At 43.1% G+C, this 27,899-nt stretch overlaps 2 protein-coding genes across 3 annotated transcripts; both read right to left on the bottom strand.

Moving 5' to 3' along the window:
- Positions 1-2,363: 2,363 nt before the first annotated feature.
- On the bottom strand, positions 2,364-13,667 carry MS4A2 (membrane spanning 4-domains A2). The gene is made up of 7 exons (XM_061381641.1): positions 13,355-13,667; positions 11,776-11,899; positions 10,892-11,026; positions 9,002-9,058; positions 8,015-8,170; positions 7,563-7,661; positions 2,364-5,905 (listed from the first exon to the last, which is right to left on the bottom strand). The coding sequence occupies exons 1-7, from the start codon at positions 13,414-13,416 to the stop codon at positions 5,807-5,809; spliced, it is 732 nt and encodes a 243-aa protein (XP_061237625.1). The 5' UTR covers positions 13,417-13,667; the 3' UTR covers positions 2,364-5,806.
- A 3,649-nt stretch (positions 13,668-17,316) lies between these two features.
- MS4A3 (membrane spanning 4-domains A3) lies at positions 17,317-27,302 on the bottom strand. Of its 2 annotated transcripts, XM_061381639.1 has the most exons (7): positions 26,853-27,302; positions 25,122-25,289; positions 23,143-23,280; positions 22,456-22,512; positions 22,032-22,190; positions 20,442-20,543; positions 17,317-18,769 (listed from the first exon to the last, which is right to left on the bottom strand). In XM_061381639.1, the coding sequence occupies exons 2-7, from the start codon at positions 25,272-25,274 to the stop codon at positions 18,698-18,700; spliced, it is 681 nt and encodes a 226-aa protein (XP_061237623.1). In that variant the 5' UTR covers positions 25,275-25,289; positions 26,853-27,302; the 3' UTR covers positions 17,317-18,697. The 2 variants fall into 2 exon arrangements, with proteins under 2 accessions (XP_061237623.1, XP_061237624.1); XM_061381640.1 differs by lacking the exon at positions 20,442-20,543.
- Between the last annotated feature and the right edge of the window lie 597 nt (positions 27,303-27,899).

The raw sequence follows: 27,899 nt of genomic DNA, 5'->3' as shown, positions 1-27,899 counted from the left end.
TTGTCTTTTGAAAAAAAAATTGAAAACTACTATACCCTCTAAAAAACAACTTTCTGACATACACTAATTGCTAGATTAAATCTATGCCCGTGACCAAGACCTTGCAGAAGCACAGGGCAGTCCTACAGAAAGCAGTGTTATCTGGGGCCCCCAGTGAATGAGAACAGGAAGTGAGCTTGTCTGTCTGGGCACCTTTTGGCACAGCTGAGTGTTAGAGTCAAGAAATGCCCATGTTTATCTCTCTGTTCCTTGTGCTTGTTACAGATGGGGGATTTTGCACTGTGTTTTCCTGTTCATTCCTAACAGGCTGATAATACATTTTATTTTTACTTTTTTGATAATACATTTTAAAACATTTCTCACTGCTGAAGAGAAGAGACGTTTTTGGTGGTTTCTCAAATCTGATAGTTGGAGAAGGCAATGGCAACCCACTCCAGTACTCTTGCCTGGAAAATCCCATGGACAGAGAAGCCTGGTAGGCTGCAGTCCATGGGGTTGCTAAGAGTCGGACACGACTGAGCAACTTCACTTTCACTTTTCACTTGCATGCATTGGAGAAGGAAATGGCAACCCACTCCAGTGTTCTTGCCTGGAGAATCCCAGGGACGGCGGGGCCTGGTGGGCTGCCGTCTATGGGGTCGCACAAAATCAGACACAACTGAAGCGACTTAGCAGCAGCAGCAGCAAATCTGATAGTATTTCCCTATAGCCTTTTTCCATCCACTACATTGCCTTTTTAGGACTAAAACAATATCATAACATATATTTCTTGCTTTTCAGTTTGCCTAGAAATATTCTATGGGCTTCCTTGGTGGGTCCGTGGTAAGGAATCTGCCTGCACTGCAGGAGACCTGGGTTCAATCCCTTGGTCAGAAAGATACCCTGGAGAAGGAAATGGAAACCCACTCTAGTATTCTTGCCTGGAAAATCCCATAGACTAGCCTGGCAGGCTAGAGTCCAAAAGGATTGCAAAGAGTCGGACAAGACTGAGCCACTGAGTATTCATCTAGTGTAGCTTCTACAATTTGCTTCTGGGTATATTCATGCAGGGCTTCCCAGTTGGCACTAACAGCCAAGAACCCGCCTGCCAATGCAAGAGATGTAAAAGATGTGGGTTCAGTCCCTGGGTCGGGAAGATCCCCTGGAGGAGGGCATGGCAACCCACTCCAGTATTCTTGCCTGGAGAATCCCATGGCTAGAGGAGCCTGGTGGGCTACAGTCCGTAAGGGTCACAGAGAGGTGACTTAGCACAGCCTCAGCCAGCATATTTCATGCAGCATTCACATTCTAAACAGTCTCTGCTCCTCCGTGTTGTTCAGCATAACACTACACAGGGATTCCCAGACAGAAGTTGTTTGGGTGATGTAAGCTGAGCCCTCTTGACGGTTTGTGGAGTGAGCAGAGGTTTTTCCAGTGGAGGGATGCATTCATGTCGCACGGGTGGTGAATACCAACAGCCTCTCACACTCTCGTACGTATAAATTTACTTCAGTGGTCTAAACCAAGCTGAAAGTATGAAACGGTACTCTGTTTTATCAGTGTTTCATAAGTAGAGCTGTACCTCATAGAATGAGAATTATCTGTGAAAAAAACTTTGAATATTTATCTATTATTTGGCTGCGCTGGGTCTCAGCACACATGCAGGATCTTTGGTTCCAGCCTGTGGGATCTAGCTCTCTTAGCAGGGACTGAACCCGATCCCTGCATTGGGAGCCGGGTATTTTAACCTCTGGACCAGCTGGGAAGTCCTGGGGAGAAGTTTTTCTAAGATAATTTTTAAAGAGGGAACTTTGATTAGCTTTTGTCCCAGGAGTTTAGAATGAATGTTGCTGTCCCAGATGTCTTGCTGCACCATACATCAAATAGCATTAAATAGCTCTGACTGCGGCTGCTGTCCCAGTCACAAGCTTAGTAATTATGATCACCAGCCATCCGAACTGTCTAAAAGCAGGGAATATGGAAGCAGGAAGTTCAGCTGGGGCTTTTTGGTCCAAAGTGCTCATTGCCAGGTGGAAAAACTGAGGTTCTCAAAGGGAAAATACTGACCCATAGCAAAACAAATAGGAGTCAGGACTAACTTGTAAAATGCAACTCACAGCTCAGGTTCCTTTCAACTTGATCCCACCATTTATTGGCAAGAAGGCCAGTGATTGTTGTTTTAGTCCATTTTCTGTCTGTGGGGTTGTTTACAGATTATCCCATTTGATAAAGCATTATTTAAAATGCAGACCCGGGAACTGTTCTTGGTCCTTAGCATCACTGAATTGATATTTTGATTCCCAATTATCCCTGATCAATCTCCTCCCCAATGTACACACACACACACACACACACACACATATATATACACAGATACACACAGATAAGAAATAAATGATTCTGATTTATTGAACAAATACTAGTGATTAAGGATATATCAAGGAGATAAAAAATACACTGATAATACATTGCATCATGGGGGCAAGTGATTATGAAGCAGGCTGGATGAATACATGAACATTAGGCAATCCCAATAGAGAAAATAACCTTTAAGTTGATGTTTTAAAAAAGATAAATTGAGACACTAAATATGTGAAGAGCATTCCAGTTGCATTCTCAGTGGATGCCTACAGCAGGCACGTGATAAAAGGCAGGAAGATAAAGAACAACTATCAGAATGATCTTAAGACAAAAAAAATGTGTGATGTATATAGAGATACACAGTCAGTATGCAGTTAAAATATTAACTGAGTGGAGGGAAGAGCAGAGTCAAATATTATACAATAAAAAGGTAGACCAGAGTCACTGCTGGAGGTCCTGGTGGGCCAGGTTTGGAAGTGAACATATTTTCCTTGAAAGTGTGTGATTATATCTATGAATGATTAAGAATGGTGAATCGGTTTGGCAAGCTATGCAGTAAAAGAGTATATTTTTAAGCTGTTGTCAAGTTTGGGGAAACAAAATTTTAATTTCAGAAAAAATGAAAATAGGAAATCTAGGCTCCTAAGGTCAGATAAGCATAAAAACTGACGTCATCATTGGTTGCATGGTTATGTGGTGTCTTTCATAGCCTGGAGAAATTAACACCTACTTATCAATTTTTAATTTTGGCAGTCCAAATAAATAAAATGTACTTAATTATTTCGTTAATTAATTTGTGAATAATAACCCCAGCTGATTCCTTCAGTCTCTCCCCAGGACTCTTCTATCAAGATTTAGGCTAAAAGTGTGAACTATTTTTACCTTCTCTATAAAAATGTCAAAAGAAACAAACTCATTTGGAGAGCTTAGTTTTCTTTACCATCTTCTGTTCACAATCTCGTCTCTCCTTCTTGCATCACACATGCCCCCATCGTCTCTCTAAATATTTCTGCAAGTGTTTTGCTATCTCATGCATCACCATAGATAGCCCTGTTTTGAGTTTCTCTGCGCCTTCGCATTCATTCACTTTTGCTGTTTTCTCTGTCCCATCTCTACATCTTATGTGGGTCTATCCCTATTGATTTGTCTCTTCCTCAAGTCAGCAGATACTGTCTCTGGGATTACTTATTCTTTGTCTAACCTCTGTCTACTCTGGGCTACCTGTTGGCTGCAGCTTCACGGTGCATTTTCCTGCCTAATTCTCTTGTTTTCTGCCCTGGGTATTTCCTCGCCACCCCATGATGTGCATGTCGCCACTGGTTACAGGCATGTAAAGGCTAACTGGGCTTTACTTTTATCTCAATATAATTCTCTTAGAGTGTTAATTTTCTTCATTTAATACTGATCTCTCTTACAATAACACTAAACCTCTGTCACCAAAATCCATCCTTACCAGCACTCTGCCCTGAACACTACCAGGCAATCTGAAACTGCGTTTCCCTTCAATCTCCTAAAAACGACAGTCTAAAGCTGAGCTTAATCTGGCTCTGTCTGTACTCCTCACGTGTCCGTTTGTATTTCTCACTTCCTCTGTCTTTCAACATTACCTGATGTTCCTTGATCTTAGATTCAAATGCATAACATGTTAAGCAACCGGTTGCCTCTCTGGTTTCATTCTTTAATTCAGCTCAGTAGTGGGAAGACCGATAACTCTTTCTCCATTTTTTAGAAACTGTCATTTCTCTTCATTTCCATTGACTTCATTTTAGCTCAGGTCTTAATTGATTCTTCTTCCATTTCATATTCTTCATTAAGTGATTTTCCCTTTACGGTTTACATCTCACCAGATACAGTGAGTAACTTAATAAAACTCCCTACTGTTCATTCATCAGTCTGCAAACAATTTTGAGCAACACTGTACCAGTGAATGTGCTGCTGATTCAGGCAAAATATAGATTTTTATGAGATACTGTGTCTCTGAAAAAATATATTATCATTGAGGGGACATAAAATATTTGCCTACAGAAAATTATATAGACTGTAGGGGGGGTGTGTGTGTGTGTGTGTGTGTGTGTGTTTGATTAGAAAAACATCATCTAGAGAGAGAAGCAATCAACTAGAAAAACTTAAAGAATCAAATGGGATTTAAGATAGGCTTTATGGAAAGGAGAAACTCAACCAAAAACAGAAAGGAAGAAAGCACATTTCAACCCAGGATGCTGACGTGAGGTGGTCAAGCAGAATGCATATTCAAGAGAAAGTTGAAGTGGGATTAGGAAGTGGGACTTTCAAGATAAAATGGACTTAAATGTTATATCATTAGAGACTAAGATTTGGAGATTGCTGTGTGTGAGCGTGAATGAATATTCATGAGTTAATATGAATGGATTCCACAATAATTTCTTTTTTAGAGCACTTTTCATTTATACTGTGGCGCTTGCTTTGGCAGCACATATACTAATTTATCCTGTGTTTGCATGTGTTTCTACACACACTTTTAGAGCTGGCAGGTAAATTATTCCTAATATCTTAATGTCACAGATGAAAAAACCCTGATTAAGTAAAACGTTAAAGGATTTGCCACAGCTCACTCGATAAAATGCAATAGGCCTGGTATTCCAGGGCACTTTATAAGACCAGCAATCCTTCTGTGTTAGAAGGATTGCTTCTAACACAAATCATGCTGTTTTGTTCATATAAGACCAAACCCAATGAGGAAATAGCTATTGCTAATTTGATATGTATCCACCAAAATGCTTAATACATGCCTAAAGAATCTCTATGCATAGTCTGTCTAACAGAGTCTTTCTGACTCTATTCTTGATTTATGTCAATTTGGTCTTATGATCTCCAAAATTTCTCCTTTCCTATGCTACTCCTGACTCGACCTGGTGATGTACCTTCTCTGAACCTTCACCCCTACACCCCATACTCCCACACTGAGCACCCACCATGGGTGAAATACTGGAATACACAACGTGAAGGAGACAAGTGCCAGCAGTTTCACTTAGCTGGCTCTCAGTATGAGTTTGCTGAATGGACTTTGCCCTCAAGGTGCTTGCAGTCAGAAAGGGGTCACAGATCACACACATCTGCAGCTCTCAAAAAGGCTAAGGGCAAATATTATCAAACTGTTAAACTTAACTCAGCTCTCAGCCAGTCTTCCTCTTGTTTTCCCTGTTTGCACAGTTATGCTTACTTATTACAGGTGGACGTCCCAGAAGGGATGGGTTTGACATAGTAACAGAAAACAAGAAATGCAGGAGTCCATCTTATCTACAAATGGAGGGGGTGGATTTAAGTGAACAGAGACAACAAAAATAGAATATTGCCGTCTGGAGAAAAACCATAATATAAACTTGTCAAGTCATAGAAAGAATTGAAATTTTGCCAATAGCCTCTTACACAGAGACCATGGCTTTCTAAGCCTTTTGCTGTGAATCAGAATGTTCTGGACACATGATTCTTACGAATCAGCAGGAGAAGTTGGCTCCTCTCTTTCTTCCAACTCGCTGTAAATTGGTGCATATATATTTACTTCTTCATAAAGACGATCTTCTGGAATCTGATGAGGTGAGGGGGAAAAAACATTATCAATCACCAAGAATTTTCTGCCATTAGAATATTTGCTTAAGAGTCATATCTCATCTTTTTTTGTATCTCACAGCCTACCATTCAGTTCAGTTCAATTCAGTCGCTCAGTGGTGTCTGACTCTTCGCGACCCCATGAATCACAGCACGCCAGGCCTCCCTGTCCATCACTAACTCCCGGAGTTCACCAGACTCACGGCCATCGAGTCAGTGATGCCATCCAGCCATCTCATCCTCTGTCGTCCTCTTCTCCCCTTGCCCCCAATCCCTCCCAGCATCAGAGTCTTTTCCAATGAGTCAACTCTTCACATGAGGTGGCCAAAGTACTGGAGTTTCAGCTTTAGCATCATTCCTTCCAAAGAAATCCCAGGCCTGATCTCCTTCAGAATGGACTGGTTGGATCTTCTTGCAGTCCAAGGGACTCTCAAGAGTCTTCTCCAATACCACAGTTCCAAAGCATCAATTCTTCGGCGCTCAGCTTTCTTCACAGCCTGCCATTACACTGTGATATTGTAGCCACCTGATGTGAAGAGCCAACTCATTGGAAAGACCGTGATGCTGAGAAAGATTGAAGGCAGGAGGAGAAGGTGATGACAGAGGATGAGATGGTTGGATGGCATCACTGACTCAATGGACACAAGTCTGAGTAAGCTCCAGGAGATGGTGAAGGACAGGGAACCCTGGCGTGCTGCAGTCCACGGGGTCGCAAAGAGTCGGACGTGACTGAGTGACTGAACAACAACAGCAACAATACTTCCATCTCCAACAAACCAGGTTGGCTGGCCAAGTGGGTTCCAAAGAAATTGTCAATGAGAAGTTGTTGAGATGATTCTGTATCTGAAATTTGGTACATCTCTTATCTTACTTATCTCTGAAGGAAAGGGATCAGAAAAGGCAGGCAGACTTGAATGCTTCAGGCAAGTGGAAAGATGGAGGGAGTGTGTTTTACCTGGAAGATCTGAGTAAATGTGTATGCATCAGGTATTTCTAACTCTCTTTCATACGTCACAGGTATAAAATTGGGTAAGACAAGTGGAAGCTCAGTTGGTAGTCATGACTCAGAGAGGAAACAAAATACAGGCTTCAGAGCAAGTGGGAAGGTGAAATCCAAGAAAGAGAGCAGGAACAAATTTTTAAAAGCCCAGATATTTAAGTGTTTCTAACATGTGCTACCTGTATATTTGTCTGTTATGCTCAACATATGCTTAATACTTTGAAGCATCTACATTTCCTAAAATGATGAAGATCTTACTTTCCTAAACTTCAACCAAAGGAATTATATTAATACTATGAGGTTTGTGAGTGGAAAATTTGATTCAAAACATGAGATTTGGTTCCCATTTCTTCACACCCTCTCCAGCATGTATTGTTTGTTGACTTTTTGATGATGGCCATTCTGATTGGTGGGAGATGATACCTCACTGTGGTTTTGATTTGCTTTTCTCTAATAATGAGTGAGGTTAAAATAAATTAATTCATTCAAAACATGAGATTTGGAAACCAAAACACTGAAACTTGGAAAATGGAATATTGAAACTGGAAGCAATGCTGCAGGAAAGCCAGGCCATACTTTTAAGCAACAAAGCTCAAGTTCTTTATCATTTAGGGTTTAATATCAGGCCTCCGCCTACCTGATTTCCTTCAAGTATTTCGCCAATTCCATAAGCTATGAGTGACACAGCGCTGCCAAAGCCCAGGATGGTGAGAAACAGGATCATCGCCACAACTTCCTGTTGAGCAACAGCCAACAACAACCAAAGGACAATGGAGTCAAGGGGTGGGAAAGCGCATTCCCTTACAGCAGCCCCTGTTTTCATCACCCATGCCCACTCAGCACATGGCCAGTTCCTATAGAATGACACGTGCGAAAACCAGGAGGTGGTTACTCAAAGCCCCCGGCACCACCCTTGCAGGACGCAGGTCAAGGTGGGGGAAAGAGGCTGGCACGACCCTGGGCACGAGCCTCCAGAACACTGCATTACGTGATGCCGTGGCAGGAAAGGGTGGTGTTCACGGAAAGGGAAAGAAGGCGTCCCACTTAGATCAGGACCAGGGTCTCAGCCTTCCCATGAGAAATACACACGGTGGAGAAGCAGGCCAGAGAGCAGTAGTCGTTCACAAAGACCTCCTCGCAGCCGTAGACGTAAGTGGCGCTCTGCTTCAGGTTACTGATGAGGATGCCGACGCCTGTTCCCGCAGCCACACCGCTAACCGCATTTGCTCCCAGGCATCCGCGAATCTGACGACAAAGGGGAACATTTAGACTGGGTCCCGCATCTGCCACAGTGTTCAGTAAACCTACCTGCCTTTCAGGGCTGGATACATCCAACAAACTCCACACTTACGCAAAGGGAAAAAAGTGAGGTCACTCAGTCGTGTCCAGCTCTTTGCGACCCCATGGACGGTAGCCCACCAGGCTCTGCTCTCTCACTATCTCCCAGAGTGTGCTCAGATTCATGTCCACTGAGTCTGACCATCTTGTCCTCTGTTGTCCCCTTTCCTCCTGCCTTCAATCTTTCCCAGCACTAGGGTCTTGTCTAATGAGTGGGCTCTTCACATCAGGTGGCCAGAGCTTCAGCATCAGTCCTTCCAATGAATTATTCAGGGTTGATTTCCTTTAGAATGGACTGGTTTGGTCTCTGACCTATCCAGCGGACTCTCAAGAGTCTTCTCCAACACCACAGTTCAAAAGCATCAATTCTTCAGAGCTCAGCCTTCTTTATGATCCAACTCTAACATCTGTACATGATTACTGGGAAAACCTTAGCTTTGACTAGACAAACTATACTCTTGGAAATGAATCATTTGTTGGATCACAGGACTATAGTGTGAGGACATAGCTGGTGTGAGGGTATTTTTTCAACAAGTGTCAAAGTAATTCATTGTTTTTAAGTGGTACAATTGGTATTTTAATGATTACATGTTTAGTGACTATATCCAAGACAAAAGTAGATTGGAAGAAAATCACATATCCACATTCACTCATAAGAGATAACAGCGTGACTCCTTCAAGACTCTTAATATTAAATTTTTCTTACCTCCTCAAGGATAAAGACAGAATGCAACTCACCAGATATGCTGAAGGTTTCTTTTCAGACATGATTGATGAAATACCAGAAATAGCAAACTGTTCAAAAGGAAGGGGGGTAAAAAGCACAGTGGGTCTCTGTTCTTCTCTGTGTCCCTTTCATCCTCACCTTCCAAACAGAAGGTAAAGTTGTGGGCATTCTATACAGATGTCCTTTAATCCATTTTATTTTTTAGTTTTATCATTTTATTTTTCTAATTTCCTATAGAAAGCATCTCAAAATTAAATGTCCATGTGAATTATCTTGTTAAAATGCAAATTGCTACCCAGTAAGTCCTAGATGTGGCCTGAGATTCTTCGTTTGTACCAGGCTGCCAGGTAATGCTAACTCTGAGAGTCCATGGGTCCCCACTAAGTGCTGTGAAGTCCAGCAGCCCCTGGGGTGTGACTCTGCTGTAACACAACTCGCATTCTATTGTGATCATTCGCTCGTACGAGCATCTTGTGCATTACAGTGTCAGTTCCTCTGGGTGAGAAACACGTGTCCGTCTCCGGAGTCTGCCATCTATCTTGTAGACATACAGCCATTATGAAAATACACATGGTGAAGGATTTAGTGAAGTTATCAACCAGGAGCACACATTCAGAACATTTCATAGATTCAGATTGTGTGGTGAGTTGAGGGACACCTAATGAACTAAATGATCGGAATGAAAAGACAGTAAGGAAGTTTCAAATTAAATACAGCAAAAGTTTAAGGAGAGTTTTGAACAAGTGACCTGAGACCTGCATATTTAGCAGAGGGCCAAGCCAATGCAGTATTTTTAGGGTTAAAATATATCCTCGTGAATAAAAATGTTGATGCAAAAAACAACACGGATTAATCAGAAACAAGCATGCTGAGTGCGAGAAGCCAGGCGTTAGAGAGAAGATGGCGTTATCATTCACTTACGTAAAACTCCAGAGAATGCAAACTAGTCTGCTGTGACAGAAAACAAGCGACTGCTTGAGGATAGGAGGACAGGGCTGAGGGAGGGGTGACCAAGGGGAACAGGAGATTTTTGGCCGTGATGAGTATCTTCATTATATTAATGTGGAAATGTTCTCACGTGTCATGTCAAAATTTATCAAATTATACACCTTAAATAAGTGCTGTTTATTATACATCAGTTATACATCAATAAAAACTATGTATTTTTGTAAGCTCATTCAGCCATCTGGTTTCTAACTAGTACACTGACTGAAAGAGATACAGTGAGAAAGTGCCTAACAGAGTTTCTAGGGCACAGTCGAAGTTCATCAGATGTCAGCCTTGCTCTCCTCATTTCAACAATCTCTCCCCGATACTTTTGCTGCTGCTACTGCTAAGTCGCTTCAGTCCTGTCCGACTCTGTGTGACCCCATAGACGGCAGCCCACCAGGCTCCCCTGTCCCTGGGATTCTCCAGGCAAGAACACTGGAGTGGGTTGCCATTTCCTTCTCCAGTGCATGAAAGTGAAACGTGAAAGTGAAGTCGCTCAGTCGTGTCCGACCCTTAGCATGGATTGCAGCCCACCAGGCTCCTCCGTCCATGGGATTTTCCAGGCAAGAGTACTGGAGTGGGGTTCCAATTGCCTTCTCCACTACCTTCGCTAAAATAGCTTCACTGATGAATGGTGTTACACAAATTTTTTTCAAGTTGGATTCTGAAAGTTTAGGTTCGATTCTTACTAGCTAAATGCCTCTTGAGAGATACATAAACATGTATTAGCTAGTTTAACCCAAAGTGCCTTGTAAACTGTGAGTATGCATCTATATTATATATATATCCATATACATATTAGCATACACTCATATATTCTCAACACGAGAATAAACAATTGCTAGATCTGATCTGGATAAAAGAAAAGCCATGTGCAGTATTATTTCAGACAAGTGTAGACATATACTCACAAATAGGGCTCCCCAGAATGGGTAGCCAGCTTTAAATGATGAAAAAAACTTTTCAGTAAACTCTGAATCATTGATCTTGGCGCTCACAATTATTCCAAAATAAAGGTATATCAAACCAATCAGAATTTGTGTTACCTGTAGAAAAATGCATAGATTTTGTGAATCAGAAGGTATTTTTCTAAGATCACATCAATTTCCTTATAATCGAGGCCAAACGTGAGAAACTGCTTTGCTGTCTTAGGCAGGCCTCAAAAGGATCAAATGCAGTATTTTCCAGTATCATCTGGCCACTCTAAGAATCTATACTGGCATGACCTCATGCAAGCATAGCCATCTCCTGTGCCTTTATTTACACACTCATGGTGGACGTTAATAATGGCTCTTTCTATCTATGAGAAGACAAAATTATAAATCATTCACAGGGTGATATTGATCCACTGGCAACTGAACAGAGTTGGCAGACCCTACTTGCTAGTCTAACCTTAGTCTTCATGAAGAAATGCTTCTTTCTACCCAACAGGGTGCCTGGAGGTGGTGGATCAGTTGCTAAGTCGTGTCGGACCCTGGGAACCCCACGGACTGCAGTCCACCAGGATCTTCTGGTGAGATTTCCCAGGTAAGAATACTGGAGTGGGTTGCCATTTCCCTCTCCAGGGAATCTTCCCAATCCAGGGATTGAACCTGGGTCTCCTGCACTGCAGGCAGATTCTTTGCCAACTGAGCCACTGTTAGGACTCTGCCTAACAGTGTGTGGCGAGTGTCAATAATTTTCTTCTAGGTTTTTCCCTCTGTGAGTCTGAGTAGGGAAGCTATGTTGATGCCACCAAATACTCTTTCCTAGAGCCAGTCTTTACTCTAGTTGAGGTTGGAGGAGGCTCACTCACCCCCAGGAATTCCAGCTCTCTCTTCAAAACAGTCAGCCACGTTTGGCGTGGTGCAGTTGGGACGGGCCTTTCCAGTAAAACGCTTTCCTGGAGAGATATTTCTGCAAGTTCAATTTCAGATGCACTGTGAAGTTTACACAGAAATGCAGCTGTGAGAAAACTCTATAAGTCTCCATGCAAAGATCTCAATGGACAGAAAGGAGAGTTTTGCTTATTTTTCAAAATAATTCTGTAATTAAAATCTTCACTGTAAAAGTCAGGAAACTCAGAGGCTCAGAGGGTCCAAGTTAGTGGCCAGGACCACTATCTGATCACGGTTAGACGGAACAGAAACTATACCAAGCCCTCTTATTCTTGTGCCTGTGTGTACTTAATCACTCAGTCATGTCCGATTCTTTGCAACCCCAAGGACTGTAATGTAGCCCACCAGGCTCCTCTGTCCATGGAATTCTCTAGGCAAGAATACTGGAGTGGGTAGTCATTCCCCTGTCCAGGTGATCTTCCCGACCCAGAGATCAAACCCGGGTCTCTTGATTGCAAGTGGCTGTTTTACCATCTGAGCCACCAGGGAAGCAGGGAAGCCCTTCTTATTCTTAGTCCAGAGTTATTACCAGGCTCTTTCTCATTAATCTATGCTGGTGAGTAAGAGTAAAAACTATCAAACATGTTCACCTACACACTCAGTCTTTTTAACATAGAAATGTATCTGAAAAGAGGTTGTCAATGACATAGTCAACTTCATGTACATAAAGGAGTGACTTTGAAAGGTCTGTTGATCTCTGTTCCTATTTCATCCTTAGAGGAGGCTCACGGGCAGCACTATGTCTTCCCAAGCATTGGAGTGTACTTAATATTTTACACTGACTTTCAATCTGTTACTGATTTCTGAAGCTCTGTCTTCAGTTTCTCCTCAAACCTTTAAAAGAAAGTTTTAATATGTGTTGGGGGTTCCCTGGTGGCTCAGATGGTAAAGAATCTGCCTGCAATGCAGGAGACCTGGGTTTGATCCTTGGGTCAGAAAGATCCCCCGGAGGAGGGCATGGCAACACACTCCAGTATTCTTGCCTGGAGAATTCCATGGACAGAGGAGCCTGGCGGGCTACAGTCCACAGGGTTGCAAAGAGTTGGACAGACTGAGCGACTAACACACTCCCCGTACGTGCTGATCTTCTGTATCCAAAGGGAAACCAAACTATGCACATCTCCACCAGATTTCACCCTGCGAACATTTCCCTCTAGACAGTGGGGCAGGACCCCGCAGCTTGAGAGTCACAGAGATTCACACACATCAGACACAGAGGCAAGAGGGTACAAAGCCCCTACTTCAAGCCTAGAATATGAGTCTCTTTTGTTAGAAAACTTCAGCTGTTCCCAACTTACCGCTAAATAAAAACCTTCTTCTCCCATCAACCAGAGAAAACTACTGGGAAAGTATAGCAAATAACTTCTTTATACTCGGTATTTTCATTAAGCCCAGTGGGCCATGCCCAAGTTCACGACCTGGCATCGCCCCAGCACTGTGACTGTCTCCAGGTCATTAAGTGACTGGGAACAGAAACAACCAACAGTTTGCGCCTACCTGGTGGGCTCCTGCGGAGTGGGGAGAGCAAGCTCTGTCCTGCTCCTACTCTCTGCCTCCATTGCTTCACTAGCAGAGCTCTCCAGGGATGAAGGGCAGTGTTACCGTTAGCCTTGGCGGGCTCCCTCTCAAGAGTCTCCGGATGGCCAGCTAAGATGGGTGATTCATGATGTGGATAACTATCTTCGTACTTAAGACATTGGTCAGAAAGATAAGTTTCCTCGCTGATTAAGATCAACAGGGCTTTTCTTGTTATCACTAAGAGCAAAATTGAATGGGCTACTGAATTGGGATGAGTGTGAATTGGGGAGATTTGAGACTCTTGGAGGATAATTCTTTCTGAAATCAGCAGGATTTACAGAACCCCAAAATGAGAGGGTTTATTTGGAACTGCGAAGGTGAGAGAGAACCACAGGGCAAAAAGAGACTGTGCTTCTCTCCTGGTGTTTTCTCTGTTTGTGACCCAGGTCAGCCACTCCTGTGTCGGAAGTCCTCCAATTGTCTTCAGAGGACTGGGCTTCACAGGTGGTCTAAGGCTGAAGCACTCTTTGCAGATATGAGTGTTTCCGATATCTGTCTTTCTCTAGATTCTTTCATGTTGCTGCAAGTGGCATTCTTTCATTCTTTTTTATGGCTGAGTAATATTCCATCGTATATATGTACCACAGCTTCTTTATCAAGTCATCTGTTGGTGGATGTTTAAGCTTCTTCCACGTTCTGGATATTGTAAATAGTACTGAAATGAACATTGGGGTGCATGTATCTTGTCAAATTATGATTTTCTCCAGATATATGCCCAGGAGTGGGATTGCTGGATCACAAGGTAGGTCTATTTTTAAATAGAGCCTCGGGATTTTTCATTCTCTCACGTCTCCTTTAGAGAAGTTACACCATATCTTCTAGAAAAGACCTCAAAGAAATGTCTCCTTATGGTGCTTTCTGGGAGCAGTCTATAATACTTCATTATGTTTGCAGAGAATAATCAGAAACTAAACTTGAGGTTTAGAGAGGAAAGAGACTGAGGATGGTCTTTGGTGTTTGGACACAAGGCTATTTTGTGAGAATTTTCAACAGAAACTTGCAAAATGCAAATCAGTAACTGAGACGCGTCTTGTGAGTTTCAACCATTTCATGCCCCAGCTTTCGCCAGCTCCTTCCCCCGTTGAGATGCTTATCGTCCTCTGTACCCTCACTTTGGGTCTTTGTATAAACACACTCCTCGATCTTTCACAACAGTGAACATTGAAATGTATACCAAAGTGCCTTTTTTCTGGTGGGGGCAAACTTATCAAGATGGGTTTTAACCATGGCTCTGCCTGAAGGAGGAGATAACAGTGCTAACATCCCTCCCGCCGCATGTGTTTCCTCCTTCTGGAGGTACATCTGTCCACACTCTGCACCCACTCAGCATCCGGCTTCCTCTTTGACAAGCAACATTTCTTCTCTTTGATATACACTGGGTTTATTTCCCCAAACTCCAAAGAAATTTGCTTTAAGATCCCATCTGGACAATTGCTTCCTCAAACTGAATGTTCAGGTCACTTAAATGTGCACGTGTTTACATGTTGCGAATTGAAAACTGCTATTTCTTCAGGGTATTGTCTGAAACTCCCAAAGGAATCCCAGTCTTTCTGTCTCTCTGACACACACACACGCACGCACGTGCACATATGGTCTAGAGCAAACAAGCATTGAGGTCAAAGAGCAAATTTCTTCCTCTTTTCAATGTTATAGAAGTTATCCACGCCAATTCAATGAGAGAAAAAAGTGTGAGGATAGATACTGATCTTTTTTAGAATTTTATTTATTTTTGGCTCTGCTGGGTCTTTGTTGCTTAGGGGCTTTTCTCCAGCCGCGGTGCGTGGGTCAGCCATCCCGTGCTTCCCTCGTCACAGAGCACGGGCACTTATGCCTCCGTAGTTGTGGTTTGCGGGCTGTTTGTGGCTCACAGGCTCTAGAGCACGGGCTCAATAGTTGTGAAACATGGGCTTAGCTGCTCTGTGGCATGTGGGATCGTCCCGGACCAGGGATCAAACAGCGTCTCCTACACTGGCAGGCAGATTCTTTACCACTGAGCCACCAGGCAGGCAGGCCCTATGCTGCTGCTGCTGCTGCTAAGTCATCTCAGTCGTGTCCGACTCTGTGCGACCCCATAGACGTCAGCCCACCAGGCTGCCCCATCCCTGGGATTCTCCAGGCAAGAACACTGCAGTGGGTTACCAGTTCCTTCTCCAATACATGAAAGTGAAAAGTGAAAGTGAAGTCGCTCATTCGTGTCCGACTCTTAGCGACCCCATGGAGTCCTTCATCTGATCTCTAAAAAAGAAATGAAATTGCTTTCATTTGCAAATGTAAATAAGAGCAAGATGTACAGATGAACAAGATAAAGGAAGACATTATATAATTAAAAAGAAGACCTGATTACAGAGAAGAGACCTGATTAAAAAGGAGACCTAATTAAAAAGATCTTATTAACATAAGACCTGAAGAGCAAAATATAAATGACACCATTTAATATATTAATATTAATAATATTTCAATTCCCACCAAATTGGTCTATGATTTTTAAATCAAAGTTGCAAAATATTTCAGAGCTTTATATAGGAAAAGCAGAATTAATGAAAAATGATAATACGATTGTTACTGTAAATACCTTTCCTTCCACTGAAGTCTGTTCACCAATGGTTCGGTTCACTGTATCAGACTCCTCACCAGCCTTCTTCTCTTAACTCCTTCCAAATCACTCTGCATTGCAACTGCAATGATGGTCCTAAATTCCAAGTACATGACCTGTCCGTCTTTGTTCATCGTTGTGTTGGTAAATATTTAACAACTGGCTTTCTAGGGTTGGAGGGTGGAACTTGGCCCTGGACAGTAAGGAATCCACCTGCAATGCAGGGTCTTCAGTCCCTGGGTCGGGAAGATCCCCTGGAGGAGGGCATGGCAACCCTCTCCAGTGCTCTTGGCTGGAGAATGCCATGGACGGAGGAGCCTGGTGGGCTGCCGTGCACTGGATCGCAAAGAGGCAGACACGACTGAATGACTAAGCCGCATGTGGTATAAACAGTTTCACCATAGCCTACTTCAAGCTAACAAAATGATGTTCAGTTATCCTCACTGAAAATTAAAAGTCACCACTCTCAAGGCAATATCAGCCGGTTCAACAGCACCGCATCAATTTCAACTCCTCTGTTTCTCTTTCAGGCAAGGCTTTCCTGGGGCCCGCGGCCGCAGAGGGGGAGTGAGAACAAAGGTCCCTGGCTGCTCACGCCCTGAGGAAGGGGCAAGTTCATTCCTTACACAGGTTGGAGGCAGCAGTGGCCAGCCTGGAGAGATGCCTGGGGGGCTGGCCCTCCCTTAGACGGTGCTGTGTGCAGGGGCGTGCACAGTGCCTTGCTTGCTGTTCTGTCTCGTCTCCTGAGAGGCATACACGTCTCCTCCAAACAGGTCTTGCCATCTGCTCCTCACACATCAAAGTCAGACACACTAAAGCCTCTGGTGTGTTCCCTGAATATCCCCAATTCTCTCCTGCTTAGAGGCCTTTGCATATGTCCAGCTTCTTCCTTTTCCCCTTCATCATGCTAACTCCCAATCATCTTTAGGATCTCAGTTTAGGGGACTTCCCTGGAGGCCCAGTGGCCAACACGCCAAACTCCCAGTGCAGGGGCCCTGGGTTCGATCCCTCTTCAGGGAACTAGATCCCGTGAGCCAAGACTTCCTATGCCGCAACTAAAGATCTCACGTGCTGTAACGAATACCCAGTGCAACCAAATAAATAAATAAAATTGTTAATGTTTTTGAAAAAAAAAATCTCAGTTTAGGAGAAAAGTCTTCTCCCCAAAATTGTCATTTTCATCTCTTAACCTGGTTTAGAAACTCTTTCAATGAGCTTCCAAAGATTCCTACACTCTTCCTATCACAGCCCTTAATGCTCCATGTTATAATGGTATGTTCCTGTGGGTCTGTATCTCCCACAAAGAGCAACCAGAGAACAGAGACTGTGGCTCACTGGCTATTGTATGCAGAGCACATGGCACATAGTAGGCACCTTCCAAATAACTGTTCAATGGATTGAAAAAAGAAACAAATTATATTTAATGTGCATGTATGCATTTCTTCATAAAGTATGTATATTTTACATATATGTATTATCTGGAGAGGCGAGCATTGTTAGTAGAGAAGACTACAGAAAAACCTTTGCACGTGTGGCAAGCAAGGAGCTGAGAGAACCTTACAGGTGTGAATTGATGGACGCTGGACGGCTCAGTCCCCTCTCAAGAGAGGGAACTAATTCATAAAGCAGAAACATAAGTCCGCCAGCAGTAGATATACAAATCAGGAGCCAGAGATATCAAAAAGAACACCAAATTGCTACCTGAGAGGATGGTCGCGGATGTCACTGGAGGGAAGGGGAGCAGCCACGATGGAAGTGTGAGGGTTTCTGCCATCTTTAAGGCACACCTATCTGACCACCATCTCACCTCAGCCTTACCAGCACAAAAAGACCACCAGCAGCAGCAGCAGCATTATCAAATAGCTGTGATTCTCTTTTCACATCTGCTTTATTTTTACTTAATCTGCATAACAATGAATAAGACAGTTGGTACTGTAACACCTATTTTACAGATGAGAAAAAAATAGATCAGAGAGATTAAGTTCACACAGACAGTATCAGAATTTGCACTCAGGTCTGTAAGATTCTAAAGCTTTAATTCTTTCTTCTCTGCATTATAGATTCTCACTGTCCTTTGAAGGACAAATATTGATTTTGCTCTCAAAGACCCCCATCTAAGGCATCATTTTTGGATCCGGACATGTGTGAATTTCAGCAGCTCACTGAAAAAAAAGACTTCAAGACTTGACCTCCTACCTCAAATATAGTAAAAATTTATCTTAATGTTATTTTGGTGATTTTTTGGACAGTTTTTGCAATGTTGGTGTCAACTGAAGTCAAGAAGCATTTTCTATGATGGGAAACGTCTTACTCATTTTTCCTTCTCACTGGGGTTGGAAGTTGGAGTTTAGAAAGAATACATGAAATAGGGAGGATTCTCCCTGCCTTTTTTAAAAACGTTAGAAGACAATGAAGCAGGCAGGTAAGAAGAAAGAGAACTGATTTCTGGGAACAATTTTAGCGTGGTGATCATAGCAGTTACAAAACAAAGGATACCTAGAGAAGCACAAAAGTCCATTCCCAGGACTTATGAGGGAGTTTATAGTCAGGACAGAAAGGACTGAGTCAAACGTCCACGCTTCTCACGATGGGCACCACGATGGTAGAGACGTGGCTCACAGGCTCGTGTTCTCTTGAGTTCCTGGATGGAGCACTGACTCACTGGAGACTCAAGACTGAATTTCCTTGCTTTCATTTGGAGGCATTCTTAATTCCCCAGGATTGGAAAGGGAGGAAATTGCCTGGAAAATAAAACAACATCAAACTCCAGGAACAGGATCAACACAGCCCTCTCCTTCCTTCCTATTATCATCATGAACAATGCCAACAATACTCATTCACTGATCATCACTGTGATCAAATATTACATACATAGTCCTTCCAGCAAGCATTAGAAATGAGCAAAAGCAGTACGTGTATGGCTGAGTCCTTTTGCTGCTCACCTGGAACTGCCACAACACTGTTAGCCGGCTATACGCCAACACAAAATCAAAAGTGTGAAGAAAAAAGTGGACAAGAGCATGTTCAGTTTACAATTAAGATAGCTAAATCCAGAAAGAATTTGTGGTTTTTCCTGGAAATTAACTAGAGAGTGACAAGTTCAAAAAACAATGATTTAGTTCTATCCATGTGAAAAACGTATGCTCCTATTTATAAATGATATGACCAATAAGGAATTAATATCCAACATATATAAATAGCTCACACAACTCAACATCAAAAGAAAAAAAAATTAAGAAATGGGCAGAAGAACTGTGTAGACGTTTTCTAAACAGGAAAAACAAATGACCAGCAGGTACATGAAAAGATACTCAACATCACTAACCATCAGGACATGCAAATCATAACCCCAATGAGATGTTACCTCACGCCTGTCAGGATGAAGTCTGCAAGTAACATGTGGGTGAGGATGTGGAGAAAGGGGAACCCTCCTACACCCTACACTGTTGATGGGAAGGTGAATTGGTACAGCCACTGTGGAAAACAGTATGGAGGTTTCTCAAAGAAATAAAAACAGACCCACCATGACTCGGCAGTTCTACTCCTGCGTATACAGCCCAAAAAAACCCAAATGCTAATTCAAAGAGATATATGCACTCTGGTGTTCATAGTAGCATCATTTACAATTGCCAAGATATGGAAGCAACGTAAGTGTCCGTCCACAGATGAATGGAGAAAGAACACAGAGCCATATTCATAGGGATATATTCACATCCATGATATTTACATACAGTGTAGATGTGTTCACTGGAATACTAGTCAACCGTAAAAAGGAACAAAATTTTGCCATTTTGCAGCAACATGGATGGATTTGGAAGACATTATGCTAAGTGAGATAAGTTAGACAGAGACAGATAAATACTGCATGATATCACATATGTGGAATCTAGAAAACACAACAAACAAATGAAAATAAGAAAAAAAGAAGCAGGCTCACAGATGTAGAGGCCAAACTAGTGGTTATCAGTAGGGAGGAAAGGACAGGTTATATAGAGGTGAGGGAGTGGGAGGGAGGGGAGGGCAGGTTATATAGACGTGAGGGAGTAGGAGGTACCAACTATTGGGTATAATACAGGCTCAAGGGTGAATTACACAGCTCAGGGAATATAGCCAACATTTTGCAATAACTATAAAATGAATGTCATCTTTAAACATTATATAAAAAATAAAAATTAATTTTTTAAAATACATGCTCTTAAAGATGAAATACACTGCTTCCTCTTGTATTTTTAGGTTAGAATTCTTTTCCAACCTTCATGCCAAGTCTAACATTTGTACGAGCTATAACTCCAGGAACCCCAAAAATCATTATCGTATGAAAGTTTCTCTCCAGTTCCAAAAGTCAGGGACCATCTTAAACCCTAGAGGGAAGGTGCAGATCATGTGAATTTTAAGTCATTTAAACAAACCCACCTTTCTTAAATGCCAGCAGTTTGCTTTGAGCCACAGGGCTACAACAGAGCATGCTATGCACAATTCCAGCAAGGTAAGAATCAGCATCAGTGACACGAGGCCCTAAGGGTAGGATGCAGCAGATTAAATCCAGTAGAAACGCTCAGAGGAAAAGGGAAGGCCAGCAGGAAACCAGACTATAACACCTACCCTCCATAAAACAGGGAAAAGTGAGTCACAACTGAGACTTAATACACAGCCACACACCAACACTCTACATGAGACACAAGGCCCATCTAAAAGCATGTAAACCTTTTTCCTGGAAGAGACACAGGTACTTCTGTATCAACCCGTGTGAAACAGCTATAGTGGGAAAGCACTGACATTACAATTACCATCTGCCAGCTGGAATAGCAGTGAGCCCGGGAGATGTACAGGCAGCTTAGGAAAAGGGGCAAAGGGGCCTTTCATCAGCTCTTTAGTTGTACTCCCTAGAGGCTTGCATTTACAGTATGCCTACAGACTAAACTAGGAAGCTGAAGAGCGAGACACAGAATTACTGGATCCTTCTACCATCAATGAGGCACCTAGAAGAAACAAATGCTAATGCCTCTGGAGAGAAATACTTCCAAAATACACACACACACACAAAATCAAACCCATATAAACACAAACTTAGAGTATTAAAAATACAATGGAGAAAGTTAGAACTCAGACTTCCATGAGTAGTATCAGCAAACAGGAAGATTAAGTCAGTAAAAAACAGTTCACAAATCACGGGAAAATAAACAATTTGGAGGAAAATCTTAATTTCTCAGTTGACTGTAGCAGAGGGAGATCATGTAAACACAAGCCAAAAAAATGCTTTGGGAAGGCTATTAAAAATGTTCCCTTTTAAATACCACACTCAAATAAATTCACAAGTAAAGCCGTTCAAAGCTTCAGTGAGTCACTACTTGAAAATCCCAGACCACAGAGAAAATTGTAAATCTCCCAAGTTAGTTTCATTAAGAAAATTGTGAAATAAAACTTTTTAACTGTAATCTCTCTGGGGAACGTAACAGTATCAGTAGCAGTGCGTGCTGCATGCTAAGTCGCTTCAGTCCTGTCTGAATCTCTGCAACCCTATGAACTGTAGCCCACCAGGCTCCTCTGTTCATGGGATTCTCTAGGCAAGAACACTGGAGTGAGTTGCCATGCCCTCCTCCAGGGGATCTTCCCGACCCAGGGATCAAACTTGCATCTCACATGTCCTGCATTGACTGGTGGGTTCTTTACCACAGGGACCACCTGGAAGCCCATTAGCAGTAGCAGCAGTATGTAATAATAACCTAATACAGTATGCATTGTGTTAATTACTTATCACATATTAATTTATATAATCTTTACATGTAATACATATAATAATTCAATCTATTACTACCCTCATTTCAGTGACGATAAAATTGAAACACAAAGAGGTTGTCTTATTTGCTCCTTCAAAGCAAAGCTGCTAAGTGGTAGAACCAAGATTCAAATCAAGGCAGCGTGGTGCCTGATATGTTACTTGGTTCCTCTATACTTTGAATTGTTGAAGTACTTCATAATTATACACAATTTTAAAAGACATACGTTTGAAGAGGCTTCCATGTAAATGCACAAGTCAGGTGGCCAGGAAGACTGACAGCCCTTGAGTAGTGGGTCGTTAGCAAATAAATTCATTGAGAGAAAGACAATCCCGACTAGCGCCATGACGGCACTGGAGGTGTGCAACCCCATGCTGGTCTCCAGCTGCAAGAGAAGAAGAGGCCGTCGCTGCACACGGGCAGCACACGCTGTGCTCCTGCGGCTCCAGGTCATGGAGGTAAACAGCCACTGAAAGGGGTTTACACACCCAGCTACAGCCTAGGTCCTGGAGAGACATCAGGAAACCAAGACGCCTCACCCCAAGACTCAGGGTCTCGGCTGGACTCACCAACCTCCACTCTCCTACTGCTAATGGGTGACGTGTTTCTGCTCCTGTGATCACAGAGAAAGAGGGCGAACGGCCACTTACCAGTGTTTTTGTGGGTTTTTTCCCGGCTAAGGTGGATAAAATTCCCGAAACGATAAACTGTTTGAAAATAGGAAGTGAAGCAGAGAAAGGAATACGAAGTCTTAATTAGCAGATAACTACCGGTAGTTGTACAAAACTTCTCCAATTCACATTCTAGAACACAAAATTACACTTGATTTTGCTCATTATTTAATACAAGTACAATTTTAAATGAGTTTAAATTTTGCATAAGTGTGTAAGACTTTCATTTTGTTTTGTATCTGGCCTTTTACAGGTTATATGGGTATGCCTAGTTTTACATGTAACAATACACATATTCAATGTAACATAATTATGCTTGTGTTTACATTAAATATAAATAATATTTACTTCCATATGCATGTATATTTAATAGCATTCTCATAATCTTACCCAAGCTTCAGATCATGTGTTTGATTTATTGGACTAGGTGTTCTAAAAAACTTTTATACATCGAAATATCTATATGGATGTATCTACTAATGTTTAAATTAGTATTTTGACCTCCTGTTAGTTCCACGAGTCTAATTTTAATAAATGGAATTCTCTACATGTTCATGGCATTCTCAGAAATCTCATATTTACCAAGCCACTCCTAGAATTTGAGGGAAAAGTTGCCAAAGTACATTTCTAGTAGTGGTATGCAGTCAGTGGAATTTGAATACTCACAAATATAGCTCCCCATATGGGATAACCTGTGGAAACAATCAAGAGAAAGAAGTAATTGGAGGCCTGCGACAAGTTTTGTAAGGCATGCATGCAGCCACCCAGAGCCAGAATTACTGCTCCATTCAGGATCTGGACCGCCTGCGAAAGGAGGGAAAGAGAGAAGCATGAGCGACCACGTGCTGGTCCCCACTGGGGAGAGATCGTTTTACTGACTTTTATGTTTTCTTTCCCATCGTGGCTTACCCCAGGATGTTGGATATAGTCCCTGGGCCCTACAGCAGGAGCGTGCCTACCCGCCCTAGAGACGTGCAACACCACACTCTGTGTCTGCTCACCCCCGCTCCCAGCTCACCCCCCCACCCCCACCCCTTCGTCAATCACAAGCCTGTCTGTATCTGCTTCTGTTTTGTAGATAGGCTCATTCGTGATGTGATTTAGACTCCACACATAAGTGACATCATATGGTATTTGGAGAAGAGATCACTTTAATTTTCCTCAAGAAGGAGATATCAGTGCTTGAAATGGTCAAAAAATTAAGCCTAGATTAACTGGGTGAGAGTCTGCTCTGGAAGGCTTTTGTTCCTGCCATGCCCACTGATTCTGATGGCAATACTTCATCGTCCCCTCTCCCCGCCCCACTGCATCCACACTCACAGACTCCCTTCAGAAAACCACAGAGTGAAGGAGATACGGCTGATCGCAGACTGGGTGGAACTACGCTCCCTGCCTGCCTCGGGGCCACAGTACGGTGAAGCCCACTCTCCAGCAGGGATAGGACTTCTCCCACCGTGAGATTATGCCTCTGAGTTTCTACTCTTCAGGTGCAACAGATGCCCCCATCTTTTCTTTTTTCTTTTTGGTATTTTATTTATTGATTTTTAAACTTTACAATATGGTATTGGTTTTGCCAAATATCAAAATGAATCCACCACAGGTATACATATGTTCCCCATCCTGAACCCTCCTCCCTCCCCATACCATCCCTCTGTGTCATCCCAGTGCACCAGCCCCAAGCATCCAGTATCATGCATCGAACCTGGACTGGCGACTCATTTCATACATGATATTATACATGTTTCACTGCCATTCTCCCAAATCTTCCCACCCTCTCCCTCTCCCACAGAGTCCATAAGACTGTTCTATACATCAGTGTCTCTTTTGCTGTCTCGTAAACAGGGTTATTGTTACCATCTTTCTAAATTCCATATATATGTTTTAGTATACTGTATTGGTGTTTTTCTTTCTGGCTTACTTCACTCTGTATAATAGGCTCCAGTTTCATCCACCTCATTAGAACTGATTCAAATGTATTCTTTTTAATGGCTGAGTGATACTCCATTGTGTATATGTACCACTGCTTTCTTATCCATTCATCTGCTGATGGACATCTAGGTTGCTTCCATGTCCTGGCTATTATAAACAGTGCTGCGATGAACATTGGGGTACACGTGTCTCTTTCCCTTCTGGTTTCCTCAGTGTGTATGCCCAGCAGTGGGATTGCTGGATCATAAGGCAGTTCTATTTCCAGTTTTTTAAGGAATCTCCACACTGTTCTCCATAGTGGCTGTACTAGTTTGCATTCCCACCAACAATGTAAGAGGGTTCCCTTTTCTCCACACCCTCTCCAGCATTTATTGCTTGTAGACTTTCGGATCGCAGCCATTCTGACTGGCGTGAAATGGTACCTCATAGTGGTTTTGATTTGCATTTCTCTGATAATGAGTGATGTTGAGCATCTTTTCATGTGTTTGTTAATCTCAAAAATATACAAGCAACTCCTACAGCTCAATTCCAGAAAAATAAATGACCCAATCAAAAAACGGGCCAAAGAACTAAATAATTTCCCCGTCTTTTCTTAAACCGCATTACTGATCCAGTGATGAGTAACTCAGAAATCCCCATAGAGACATAAACAAGGTTTCCCATGAATGGTTATCGCCTTCCATCCTACAGAAATGTGTCAACGGAGGCTGACTTACCCCGAGAGCTCGCAGCACCTCCGGGTGGTTCTGTGACCTGCCGATGGGCCGGTAGGCGGAGCTGTCCTCCGCCGCCGCCTCCCCCAGGCTTCCGGGGGCCTCGCCAGCACAGGCTGCCGGCAGCTCGGTAGGATCAGCTTCCTGGGAGGCCATCTGGGGTCTTGATGGCTGTCAGAGAAGAGAAACCCAAAATGTTTGTGTTTTCCCTTTTATTGCTAACTAATAATGGCTTTTTGTTTCCAGTGCAACGAAAGGGTTCCGTTTTGTCTAGATATCAAAGCAACTCTTCACCAACGGGGCAGAGGTTTTGCTTGATCCCACTTGATGTTGAAGTAGCAGGCATCGTCAGACCGTGGTACGAGGCCTGGGCCCAGCGCCTCACTCTGTAGCCGTGCGGACGGCCCCTTTCTCTCTCTTAGGGGCACGCGCGTCTTACGCGGCCCTCTCCAGTCCTGGACATCCAGGTACTAAATGGTCTCACTGGGCGCCGCTCTCTCATGGGAGGAGGATAACACTAGTCACATTCTAGGATAATAACACGTGTCATTTACTGAGTATTCACAGCTACGTGCCAAGCACTGTCTAGTTTTTGTGAATTTATTAACGCACTTAATCCCGCCAACAACTTCGTGATGCAATACTGTTCTCCCTATTTTAAAGATGAGGAAACTGAGGCATAGACAGCTCCCACAACTTGCTCAAACTTATACAGCTCGTGAGTTCAGATTCTACTTGAGATATCTAATGTTCAACATTTTTTAAGTCATTGCTTTATATAGCAATATATGGAATAAAGCATGATGGATAGAGTTTAAGTACCACGGGGAAGCCAGGTGTAAATCCGAATTCGACCACTTACTAGTTGTATGACCTGGTAGTGGGAATCTCAGTTTTTACAGCTGTAAAATGGACACAATTTTAATTTCATATTACCGTTGCAAAGTCCAGACTAAAAAAACATCCATTGGGAAATAGGAATACACTTCAGATAGAATATTTGACTTGCTAAAATGCATGTAGTGTGGCTTCCCACATGGCGCAGTGGTAAAGAATCTACCTGCCAATGCAAGAGATTCAGGACACGTGGGCCTGATCCCTGGGTCAGGAAGATCCCCTGGAGTAGGAAACGACAACCCACTCCAGTATTCTTGCTCGAAAACTCCCTTGGACAGAGGAGCCTGGCAGGTTGTATTCTATAGGGTTGCCAAGAGTTGGACACGACTGATCACAAACACACACAAGGCCTGTGTGTCTGCGTGCACGGCTGTCCATGCGAACATTTTCCCAAAGAAATAGCTACATGATTATGTCTAGCACTTTTTCACTATGCATCAGAGTAACAGTCAAATTCTAAGCAGAAGGCATCCTCATAGTTAAATGTTTAGCAACCGAACAAAACCCTCTGAAGACATTCTGAGCATCCCACCGGCTGGCAGCTTTGACAGACATAACAAAAGTGGGCTTTCTGTGCAGAGGAGCTTCTTTTAAAATTGGCTTTTATTGGAGCATAGTTGCTTGGCAATGATGTGTTAGTTTCTACTGTACAGCACAGAGAATCAGCTATTTGTATACGTATACCCCCCCGTTTTTGGATTTCCTTCACCACAGAGCACTGAGTTCCCTGGGCTATAAGTAGGTTCTTATTAGCTATCTCTTTGCAAAACAGTAATGAGACACAGACGCAGAGAACAAACACCTGGACACCAAGGAGAGGGGACCTACAATATTTACCTTGGAGGCTTCAGACCTTGGTTGAATTATTTTCTCTTAAGCCCGTCTCATTAGAAGCAGAAGACACTCAATAAAGGTTGCTTATGGTGCCTTCCCGGAAAACAGTAGCCTCTTTTAGCTCAGGCTTGATGCAAGACTTTGCCTTACACCACCTTCAGAGGAGTCAGTGCCGATACTCTGCTGGTGGCCTGCAGAGTGTGCAAACCACATCTGGGTCTGTGGCCCCTCAGGTTTCACCATGCTTTCCTGAAGGGCAAGTGTTGATTAGGACACTGGTGTCAGGAGTAACTGTCTTCCAGCTTTGAGATGTTGCTTAATACATTAGTAGGACCAGAAGCACCAGCAGAAACGTGGGGAGATGGACGGGAAGGCTTGAGGACTTGAGGCGGCACAGCTATTTGCATAGTAAGAAGAGACGCCACTGACTCAGCGGGCTTGAGTCTGAGCAAACTCTGGGAGATAGTGAAGCACAGGGAAGCTTGGCACGCTGCAGCCCATGGGGTCTCAGGGTTGGACATGACTTAGCAACTGAACAAGAGACAAGATCAGATTATAAGAGTAGTGTTGATGGGGGTAGGTGATTCAATACTTAACCCCAAGATGGGACTGCAAATAAAAAATATAAGGGAGACCCATAAGGTAACGATTACTCAAGAAAGTAGGTTTGCTTAACCACAGAACCAAGCAGGTTTGCTTGGCAACAAAACCCTGAAACAGAAGCCCAAGACCTGCCCCCAAACAATAAAACTGTGGTGGCACGTGCCCACATCCTGCCAGTGGGCTCAGTAAGTTAAGGATCCCGAGGACAAGCTCTCTGCACACATAAAAAACAATAATTTATGGAAAGGTGGCGTTTCAAAGCAACAGAGGCTCATTGTACCGAGACCTGAAATAATTTCTCCATGGTGCCATGACCGTCCTAGCCTGACCGTGTAGGGACAAGAAAACGACCCGGCCCAGCCTGGAGGGGGAGCCGATGATGGAAGTGTGACATCGACTCAAGAATGAGGAAGAAAGAGGCTCCTTTCCCCTCTCCATTCGTCCTTT

This window comes from Bos javanicus, chromosome 15 (assembly GCF_032452875.1).
Source record: "Bos javanicus breed banteng chromosome 15, ARS-OSU_banteng_1.0, whole genome shotgun sequence".
Classification (NCBI taxonomy): domain Eukaryota; kingdom Metazoa; phylum Chordata; class Mammalia; order Artiodactyla; family Bovidae; genus Bos; species Bos javanicus.
The sequence above is the reverse complement of the archived record's forward strand: the minus strand, read 5'-3'. Positions and strand labels throughout refer to the sequence as shown.